At 33.3% G+C, this 11,509-nt stretch overlaps 1 protein-coding gene across 1 annotated transcript; it reads right to left on the minus strand.

Moving 5' to 3' along the window:
• Positions 1 to 1,220: 1,220 nt before the first annotated feature.
• On the minus strand, positions 1,221 to 9,785 carry LOC115983811 (GABA transporter 1-like). The gene is made up of 7 exons (XM_031106634.1): positions 9,602 to 9,785; positions 9,111 to 9,341; positions 8,697 to 8,794; positions 2,763 to 2,949; positions 2,547 to 2,677; positions 1,879 to 2,112; positions 1,221 to 1,678 (listed from the first exon to the last, which is right to left on the minus strand). Exons 1-7 carry the CDS (start codon positions 9,711 to 9,713, stop codon positions 1,301 to 1,303), a joined length of 1,371 nt encoding a protein of 456 aa, XP_030962494.1. The 5' UTR covers positions 9,714 to 9,785; the 3' UTR covers positions 1,221 to 1,300.
• Between the last annotated feature and the right edge of the window lie 1,724 nt (positions 9,786 to 11,509).

Consider the following 11,509-nt stretch of genomic DNA (forward strand, 5'->3'; position numbering starts at 1 on the left):
CAACCTACTCCCCTCACCTTTAGCCTATTTCTAGTAGGAAGAATGTTCTTACACGCCCTTCACATGAAGCGTTTTATTTTGCTTGGGAACTCCAATTGCCAAACCATTTTCCATATAGCTTTCATCTTCGCATTGTCAAAGCTGCTGCCCATGTCAGACCTTGTAGACCCCTCATTTAGGCGATTTTGCACTACCCTGTAGGCATTCTTCACTGTAAATTTTCCATTTGAGGTCCCAACCCATATAACCGAATCTTCAGGTAGTCTATAGCTTATTGGGATGCCCAACATTATCTGTGCTTCATGTGGGATTAAAATGCTTCTGACCTTGGCTGTATCCTCGCTCCTCCTATTTGTATCAATGAGGTCCGAAACCATCATTTCCTTATACTGAGCTCTCCGAGGATTGATTACTTTGAAGGAATTTGGTCTTGGGATCCACCCATCATTCCAAATGTGAACTTTTTGCCCATTGCCTATGCACCACCAAGAGCCCTTCATAATTATATCTCTTGCTGGCATAATACTTTGTCACGCGTAGGAGGGCTTCCTACCCACTTGAGCATTTAAGAACGACTCCTTTGCAAAGTACTTAGCTTTGTAAACTCTATGAACTAGTGAGTTTGGATTCTCCAAAATTCTCCATCCTTGCTTTGCTAAGAGTGCTAGATTGAAAGCCTTGAGGTCCCCTAAACCTTATACCTCCCTCGGACTTTGGTTTGCATAATTTCTCCCAAGAAACCCATGCCAATCTCCTTTCCCTTCCTTTTTGACCCCACCAGAAATTACCCATTATTGAATTCAAATCCTTGCACAGAGAGTCTGGACTTGAAAACACTCATAGTGTATATAGATGTGGCTTGTGCAACAGCTTTTATAAGGATTTCTCTACCTGCATTGGATAAGAGCTTGCCTTTCCACCCCACAATTTTCCTTCCCACCTGATCCTTTATCCGATTAGGGGTCGAGATAGTCAGACATCATGAGAAATACTTGGGGCTTTCACTATTAGTAGGAAGGGGATAAAGATCAATAATATAAAATGAATTAATATGCTTTTATCAACTTTTGTTATACAATATTACTCCAATGTTGTTGTTTTTTTTTTTTTTTTGCTCATTACTTGAACAGAATAATTATAATAGATATGTATGTGCAATATATAATTGTTGCTTCTAATGATGAACTCATTACTAACAAATTTTTATAACAAATATGCTATAATATATGTATAACATTCTCCAAAAAACAAATTTACATAAAACATTACAACATTATCTATGCATTGCACGGGCAACTTACTAGTTAGCAAACAAACGATATGTTTTGGCATCGATAACTATTTGTCGAACTGATGCTATTGCACCTACGATGGACAAAGCTGTAGATGCCACTGCAATGAAGGTGTTACCCCAAAAAACAAGGCCACGCTTTGAGGGCTTGAAAGTCACATTGTAGACAACCATGGGGAAAATAAAATCTAGAGGAATACATCCAAATGCCCCAAAAACTGCCATGATATCTCCAAAGAACGGTAGCATAGCCGCAATTAATGAACCTATAATCACTGATATTGACCGGGAAATCAACCTTGGCACAACGTTACGATAGGAAAACTGATCCATTTTGGGGTCTGCAAACCACTTTTCAAACACTTCATTTGTTGGTTGCAAGTAAACCTGCATTTTAACCAATTTGTAATATAGTCATGAAAGTTAATGCTGCCAGATTTGAGGGAAGGATTGTGAAGTTTACAGACCGACATGACAATGAATATGATTGGTGCTAAGTCAATAACATAATATACAAATGTCTGAAAATTGTAAACATCAGTTTAATTTTTTGGCATTATCAAGCTAAATATTTGAGTTGGACTTACCACTGTGACAGCTGATATTTGCAGAAGAATGAAAATATTGGTCATCAAGAGAAACCAAGTTGGTAGCAAAGGCTGTCCATTACCCATAAAATTTGAAAGAACAGTCCCCATAGCCTGATTGCCAAATGCCCAATACCCAGAGATTGCAACGCTGAAATAAGTCACGAGTATAACAGAGTAACAGACGCATAAACCTTTGAGCATTTTACCCTTGACTGGAGGAGCTATGGTTGCCTGTGAATGGAAGAAATATAAGGCAACCTAGTTCTATTTCTCACTTATAATCATTGGCATTGAAGTATACAGAATCTAACTTTGATCTACACATTGGGAGAAAGTATTTTTGTTAACAGTTATACAAGTCATCAATGAATTAACCCAATGAATGGAAAGTTGGTGAGACCAATTTTGACTAAAGAACAGAAAATTGAATCGTATGGTATATATTCTTTCATTGTGCTATTAGACTTGATAGAACTGTTACAAGAGATACTTTCTTTCATACTATAATCGGAGTTAGATGCAAGTTATATCACAATTTAACTGGAATTTCAGTTTGTATATACAAGCTCAAAATAAAGAAAGGGGAATAAAATAGGATTTGTTTTTTCTTTCTTTTCTCAAATTTTTTTTCTTGGCAACAAATTATTGCAGGGGCAGAACTAAACCTGTATTTCCGGAATAATTCCACAGGCATATGTAGTGGCAATGATTGAAACAGCATTAACACCACCAAAAACACGATTTACTCCGGAGCTATTTAAGGAATAGTCCCTAGTAGGAGCATTCTTGGAATATCCTGTAAAAGCAGTGTATGTCTCAATGTCTGTGATATTCATATTCGGAGACATGTTTTCATGTAACTTGTGGTGCTGAAGTCTCACCGACATGTATGGTACCGGCTGTGACACAAGCACTGAAAGCAAGGCAAAGGGCTAGAGAGACAAGATTGATATGCCTCAGCGAGTGAAAGGATGGAATTTGTGCTAAAAACAGCATAAATACTCCAAACATACTAATAAACTGGTAAAGCTTCATAGTCCCATTTGGGTTATGGAGCAAGTAAATGAACTGCCAAAAAGAAAAATTAAGAGTTAGTGACAAGAAAAACAGAGCATTTTGTATATGAAATCTGTTCTCGGAGTTTCATTATGATCTTTTTCATTGTCTAGATTATAGTCCAAATGGAGAATCTAATTTTCTCTAGACATTTCATTATTATTTGTTTTGAGATGAATAACTTATCTTCTTTTACCTTGTGGTGATAAAAGGATTAATATTTGTGCATATCAACTAGCTTAATTAGTAAAGTTTCTAGCCTATATCAACCAAGCAAAGAAAATTACTTGGTCATGTGAGATTTGGTAGGTCTTAGATTCAAAATTTACCAACAATTAAATGAAAAAATAAAGTTAGAAAGTTAGAACATATCTTAAAAGTACGCACTCCCTATAAATTATCATATTCAACTAAAAGAGTGGATTTGACTTGTCATCCCTTTCCAGTGAATTAAAAATTCTCTTTCTAACGCTTAGTATTTCATTGTATATACCGTCAACTACAGCACTGCATGTTATATCTTTTTTTTCTTTTTCTTTTTTCATTTTAAAACTTTAATTAGAAAGAAAAATAAATGTGTAATAGAATACTCTAAATAAGATAATGATTGATTTCTCATAAAAAAAAGTAAACTATTATGATTACACTCATATATATGATTTCTACCGACGATTACATCCTTATCATTTTTTATGTAACAAAAAAATAAGTTATTTCTATCATATGTGTTGTTTTTTGTGCTTTAAATACAAAAAGTGTCTTAGATATTTGTTTTACAAATGTATTTGTTTGGGATTATTTATTTTTATCTACTTGTTTTAATTAGTTAAGTTAAGTAAAAATAAAAACAAAAACTATATCTATAATTTAAAACAGAGAAATTGTGAGGTGATTGATGAAAAAAAGAAGCAAAGGAATAGAGGCAATAGGAATTTAGTGATTTTTTTTAAAATTTTTTTCTTTTAAAAAAATATGTTAAGAATACTTTTTTTTTTCTAGGCAAGAGGGCAAACTAATCTAAAAATCCAGTTTGGCTTGCAAAAGCAAAATCCCTGAACCCAAAAAAGTGAAAAGAGAAATTGGACGACCAGAAAAAATTCATGAACCTAATTATTTAAACAGCAAAAACTGTTGTTTAAATCCCCCGAATCTTGAAATAACAACACTAATTTGAGTAATCTAACACTATTCACTACCCAGGAAAAAAAAAAAAAAGAAAAAAAAAAAAAAAATCTCTTCCATGGTGTCTTATATTCAGCTAGAGCTAATCACCAAAATACTATCCCGATTACCCGTCAAGTCTCTAGTACGCTTCCTCAGCATTTCCAAACAATGGTATTCCTTAATCAAGGACCCTGACTTCGTCAAGTTGCACCTTAAGCGCTCCATCGAGACCAACAAAGATCAAGCCTTCATCCTCAAGGAACATGACTTCTATCCAACCGATCGTTACTTCTCGGTCCCTTTCCTCGACAACAATAATGGGTTTGGCAAGGCTGTGCAAATTCCCATGCCACTATGCCAACCAAATTACAAAACCAATATCTTGGACTACTGTCACGGTTTGGTTTGCATTCACGTTTGAGATATAGAGATTGCAATTTGGAATCCACATAATGATCCTAGAGATTATTCTGGTTCTCGAAGGCCCAATTTTGCATTTGGCCATGATCCACATAATGATGATTATAAGGTGGTGAGGATAGTTGAATTTTCTAAAGAAGATAACGCCGCTATTAGACTTTGAAGTCAAGGTATATAGTCTTAGATCACGTTGTTGGAAAATGAAGGAGTGCTCCATATGTTCCGAGTTCGGCATCCTTGAATGGAGCTATACATTGGTTAATTGCTCCTCCATGTGGGCCTTCATATTAAACCCGACCAGAGTCTCTTCTTGCTTTTGATCTTGCCACTGAGAAATTTCAAGTCTTTGGTGGTTTTTGTTAAAAATCAATACTGCCTCTCTCTAGAAACTCCTAGAACGTCTCACACAATCTCTAGAACATCCTCCATAAGTTAATCTCAGCCACATGTTTATAGAATAGACTAAAAGCTTGGTAAATAAAGTATTTAAAAAGATGAAGCTAGAAGATTCAAAGTCGGTTCTCTTAACCGACATAAGAGCATCCGTAGCAGGTATTATAAAAATTATGTCATTTTGTCAATTTAAAAGTCTACTTTATTATTTTATCACATTATTTTACAATATCTCATTTATCAGATGTTCTATATTTTTACCACTTCATTTAAATATTATTTCTTTATTCTTTTTAATTCTTATTTTATTATTTTTTTATTATTTGTTCAACAGTAACATTTTATTCTTTCTTTCAAATCTCAACGTACCGTACAGTTGTTGAGAGTGAAAGAGAAATAAAAAATTTATAAACCTAATATACCACATCTTACCGTACAGTTGCATATTTGTGATTATACTGTAGCAAGTTGTAAAAAATATAACATTTACAACATCTGATAAATGGGGTCAAACTTGGTTTGGTGTGGGATATGTGCCAAATATTTAGCATTTGGCACATATCCCACATCTGCTATGGGTGCTCTAGCATGAGAGGTGTGAAAGACGTGTAAGGTGAAGTGTGTGAGGTGAAGAGAAGTCCAGTGATAGGTGAAGTAAATTAAAGAGAAGTGAAGCAAAGTCAATAAAGGAGAGCTATGGTGTCAGTAGGTGTCTAGGGGTAAGGCGTAAGGTGTTAAGCCTATTCGAGGATGGGTTATGCTAACGAGTGCCTTAGTTAAGAATCCATTTTAGAAAAGTTTTGACATTATTTTTATGGAAAATGAAAAAAGTTGTCAAAACATTAATTGATTTTTTTTTCTTTTTTCCATAAAAACTTTCTTAATTTTTAACCAGTGTCTTAAGGGCACTCATTAATATTTCACTCTTAGGATAATGTGTGATTGTAACAGTGCCGTGTGTGCATTGATGCAATAATAGTGCTTGTGATTGTAATAGTGCCGTGTGTGTATTGATGCAATAATAGTGCTTGTGAAGTGTGTAATTCAAAGAGTTAAGTTTTAAATAAAATCTCTTTGTTTAGTCTTTTATTCAACAATATAGGGTCTGTTTGGTAGGGTGTTTCAAATACTCATCTTCACTTTTTAAACAATATTATACATATTTTTACATATTTTTTCACTTACATGTATTTCAAAAAATTACAAATAATACTACTCAAACTCCTCTGCCAAACGGCCTAGTGTCAAAGCTTATGCTAACTCAACAGTTTTAGGAGGTTATCTCTGTTTTATAGTGAATTCTTTCTTGAAGTATAATGATGTGTGGTTCATGAAAGAATATGGGGTGAAGAGTTCTTGGACTCGGATTTATAAAATTAAGCAAGGCACCGTGCCTTGGAATTTTCATCATTGCAAACCTCTAATATTTTCCAAAAATGGCAAGAAAGTTATGTTGAAGGAATAAAACTGCGGAAATTTAATGAATTTGTTATTATTTGCTTAATTTGTCAGTCTCAGTATAATTACCTACAAGATCATATCCATGTAATTTCTGTAGTTTGATATAGTCTGTTTGTGTTGTAGAGGTTCAAGCCTTTTGATCCTCTGTTCCTCTTATGTGTTGCAGTTGTGTTATGTTTTTCCTTTTACACAATATCTGCTGAATTATTAGAAAAAATTATTTCATGGTTTGGATTTCACTTCATTGCCTATGGCTCCATTGTGTGTGCTTGGAGTAAAAGTTTTATATAAATGAATCACCATGCTACTAAGTAAGTATTTAGATAGATGAAAGTCTATAAGAATCATAATCTGCAGTGGATGACTTAGCAAATATAAATCAAGAAGAATAAAGAGGTGATCTTTTAAAAGTAGTTCAGTAAAACATAATGTTTTCTACCCATATATAACTAAATTAGTCTAAAAAAAGGTTGTTTGTGACTAGGCTTATTTGGTAGAGAAGTTTGAGTAATGTTATTTGTAGTTTTTTGAAACATGTATGGGTGAAAAAGTGTGTAGAAATGTGTGTAATGTTATTTAAAAACTAAAAAAGAGTTGTTTAAAAACTCTACCAAATAGGGCCTTAATGCTATTTATAACCACAAATTTTTTAGATCCAAAACAAATTCCCTTGATAACAAAATGATAATGACTGACTCAATTGGGCGGTGATTGCCTTGAAAAAACATTTTATGTGACTATTTGACAAAGATTATTTTTGTCAATTTATTTTACCATTCGGTTTATTTTTGCAATTATTCATAAGTTTTACTGTACTTTTTGTGTTATTTATGGGTCTCACTGTACTATTTTAGCTAATTTTCACATTTATCTATAATACTTTTAATAAAAAAATTTCAGTTTCATTAAAAAGTCGTACATGTGTTAGTATGGGTGTGTTTGCATGTTTGACTAAAAGAAAGGTGTGAAGAAAATAAGTATAAAGCATGAGCAAAGTGGAGATGGAATCTTGACTTTTCTTTATCATGCATTCATGCTTTTCAGCTTATAGGTGTGAAGAAAATAAATGTTTGTTAGACCAGTTTTCTCTATTATTTTGCTTATTAGTCTAGTGTTCTCATAGAATTTAGGTTTTATGGAAGAGTTGTAGTATTGTATGTTACATATTCTGCTTCTACATGCCTATTACTATGTTGCATTACTAAGAAAATGATTTTAGTTGAACTTGAAAAAGAAAATAAATCCTAATTCCACTACAAAAAGAAAAACACATAAAATATTTTCTTCTCCTTCAACCAATCTGCATCAAACTCTCTTCTTTTTTTTTTTTTTTTTTTTTTTTTTTTTTTTTTTTTTTTTTTTTTTTGGATAAATTATTCGTGTACTCTATTTAAATGTGGAGAAATTTATTAGAAATTATTTGATATTTTATTCTTGAGTGTTAAATTTATTATCCTGAAGCAAGCTCCTGTACGGAGAGGTATCTTAAATACTTTTCTGTTTCAAACGCTAAGGACAAATTTGGATGTACATACTCTGGAAATGGAGTTGTTCTTGACAATTTCGCATATTGTTTTAAAAAAAAATATAATTCAATCCTTACAAGAATGGAAAAAGGGAATTTGAACACTAGGGATTGTTTGGTAGATGCACTTAAAAACTGAAAATTGTTGTTTGAAAACATGTGTGAAAATACGTGTGGGTGAAAAATTGTATGGAAATATGTGTAATGTTATTTAAAAACTGAAAATTATTGTTTAAAAACATGTACCAAACACTCCCTATATCTCCTATATGAATCTTAAGTCATTATTCCATACTTTAGAAGTGATGTTTCCTTTCAATTCTTAAATAATACTAGATTTCAATAATTAAATTTATAATGGGATATAGAGAATTGAATAATTATGGTTAAAGTTAAGAGTTTTGTAACCTAACTGGCACCTTCAGATGTTTTCAACAGAGACATTTAATATTCAAATTTTTCTACCCCTAACTATCAAATTATCAACAAAAAAAAAAAAAGGAGAGAGAAAGAGAGAGAGAGAGAGAGAGAATTAATTAGAGATGTTTACTAGTAAATTTAAGTAGAGAATCAATTAAGTATCCCCAATAATAAACTATATAATGAATTTAATCACATCTCCCAAATTGATATGGAAAAATATTATTTTACACCTGTTTATATTCACTATTTTACACAATATTCACAATTAATACCGATATATTTAAACATTTTAAAACATGAAAATGAATATTAAAAAAATAAAATGAATGTAAGAGTATCATAATAATAACCGTGGTAAACTGACACAACTGACCTTAAGGCTCTGCCCTCCCAGAAGGCTGCCAGCCACAACTGCGCCATAGCATATCCCAAATTGAAGTGGCCCAACAACATATTTGCCCCATCTAGGTCCTGCCAATGCCAACATATATATCTTGGACAATTTAGCATCAGGTACCAAAGCCTCAATTACACAGAAAAAAATATAAAAAAAAAGAGAGGAAATGCATAAAACTAACAATTTATTTTCATTATAAACCCAGCAGGAAAAGAAAAATCATTAAGTATTGGTTCTTTTTCCAAATCAAAATTCCCTTGAAATCTTAAAAAGGTTTTTAATTGTTTCTCTAATATCTTGAACATGGAAGAAAAAGTTGGCATAAAGAAGGAAATGGCATATATATTATAAGCAGTGTACAAAATAGAATCATATATATTATATACCCACCTAAAACATCACTAGCCACATCCCTATACCGAAGCTGGCGCTGACCAAGTTGTGCATGGTGTTCCAAAACCGCAGATAGAAGATTGTAGGAATAGAAAGTTACCAAACCTGCAAGGATTAAGCATACAACTCCTCCAACCCAGCCTAGCAAGCTTAGAGCAAAGGGAAGACTCAGAAGCACCGGTGCTACGATTGATGTGGTTAAATGGTATCCGCAGTGCAACCATGATCCTAATGATACCACAAAATTTACACCAAACCTTAGAATATTACATAGTTTAGGACCAATCATCATTACTCATATTTAGAATATATTACTACATGAAGCTAGAAAGTACAGAATAAAAAAAGGGAAAATTTGTCATGTACTGTTGCAACATGTGAAGCTCTATATCAACAGGTCAAAGTTCTCCTAGAGTGGTCATGAAGTGCTAATGAAAGCATTTGAAAGATCTGTTGTGAACTGGGGGAAAAGAAAAGAACTTACAAACCTTTGGATTTGAGGACAAACAAAGCTCCAGCATCGAGCTGTTTGGGAGGGTGAATACCATTTTCCTTGCCAAATATGGAATCAGGGGAGGAGTCAGGAACCACAGCTGCCATCTCTCAGGCTCAAGAGCTAGGTGAATGAGTTGTATACCATTTGTGCAATAAAGTTCTAGGATAGAAGGATAATGACAAATGAGGATATTTTTTTTTTGAGAAACTACAAATGAGGATGTTAATGTATAGAAATGAAATAAAAAAGTTGGCACTCTTAGTCAACTGGTCACTATAGGCTGCTAATAAATATTAATAATCATGTCATGTTTGACTCAATGCAGGGAGAACATAAAAAATAGACTTTTATGTATTTATCTAGTGTAGTTGTTGATAGCTGTTCTGGAAGACTCCGCCAAGTGCACACGTGCAAATAGCCAATTAATATACTAGCTACTACATTTTTTATTCAGGACTTATATGGTTTTTTTTTTTTAATTTTTTTGAAAAAAACCCTTAAAGATTCTATGGGATTATTAATGATATAAACATGGACTAAACTATAATATTCATGATTAAATTTTTGAGTAGGAATAATTGTTCAAGTATATAATAAGAGCAAACCCCTTTTTGCAATTGACTCATATACATAGTTGCTAAATGACTCTCGTACAAGAGGAATTTGTGATTGAACCAGGATTTTAGTTTAGGGGCAAGATCAAAAGCAAAATTAATAAAAAAAATATTAATAGATGTTAATGACAAAAAATAAATAATAGTAAGCTAATGTAGTTTTATTTATTTATTATTTTTTGTAAAATATGGGACCTACTAATTAAAATATAGTAAGAGAATTGTGAAAAAGTGGGACAAGATAAAAATCAACGCTGTGAAAGCCTTCAAGGACACAACAAAAATTCACAAGTTTCCCTAATCTATCAGCTCATATGTGGTTATTAAAAAAATTGTAAATTATGGTAGGTCTATGTGGGAGATGATAAACTAATTTAAAAATGTTGTAAAATTATCAAATTATTGTGACTTTTTTTTGAGAAGTCATGTTACGTGCTGGCTTTATTTAGTGACAAAAGTTTATTTGTAATGCACTTTATTGGTGATATATTGTTTTTTAGGTTTTCATGTAAGTTGGGATAGTGTACTTGAGCCTCTCCTTGAAGACTGAAAGCTACATCAATTAGAAATCTCACGGGTTGGAGGCAACCATCTCATGATCTAAGCTGCCTGCGAAGTCCATGTGGCAGGTGTTTGTTTAAGAGTACAATTGTGCACCTCGCGACCATCTTGTGACCTTAAGAGGTGAACAGGTTACGAGTTGCACGATCTCTGTACTCTATAATTGCACCTACCACTACCATTCTGCCAGGACACACACATATAGTTGTGAGGCGTGTGTGGGAGCAAGCGCGCGTGATGGATCTATGGGAAGTACGCCTTGGCCTAGGGTGGACCATGGCGTAGAAAAATAATGGAGTCGCCACCTAGATTAGGTTTTGCAACCATAAATGTAGCGCCCTTCGTGAAAGGATTGATCTTTTACTAGAGCACGTGTCCGGAGTTTATGTATAGGGATGGGAAGGTGTTAGTCACCCAACCCCACTTGACCCATGGGTTGACTTCCACTCATTGTGTTCCAAATCTTAATCTCATTAAAGGTAAGTTCAATATTATTATTCTAACTCACACACACACTCTAGCAGGCATCTAAACATATGGCATAATCATCCCAAAACCTAGCATTCACCTATCATGGCATCATAACATACATAACCCAAGGGCAAAAACATCATGAAACATAATCAAACAAACATGTAAAGGCATCTTAACATCAAAGGCATAGCATTCAAACTAAGCATATTCATGTTCCTTAATCAAACCAAGGTTATATTCAAACAATGCAT

This window comes from Quercus lobata, chromosome 4, assembly GCF_001633185.2.
Source record: "Quercus lobata isolate SW786 chromosome 4, ValleyOak3.0 Primary Assembly, whole genome shotgun sequence".
In the NCBI taxonomy this organism is placed as follows: domain Eukaryota; kingdom Viridiplantae; phylum Streptophyta; class Magnoliopsida; order Fagales; family Fagaceae; genus Quercus; species Quercus lobata.

What these genes read in the sequence shown, in the direction of transcription:
- LOC115983811 (XM_031106634.1), bottom strand. Translation starts at nt 9,713, where the DNA reads ATGGCAGCTGTGGTTCCTGACTCCTCCCCTGATTCCATATTTGGCAAG. An exon ending in GTTTGTCCTCAAATCCAAAG is followed by an intron (nt 9,342 to 9,601) that starts GTTTGTAAGTTC and finishes TGGTATCATTAG; the next exon opens with GATCATGGTTGCACTGCGGA. An exon ending in GAATTATTCCGGAAATACAG is followed by an intron (nt 2,113 to 2,546) that starts GTTTAGTTCTGC and finishes TTCCATTCACAG; the next exon opens with GCAACCATAGCTCCTCCAGT.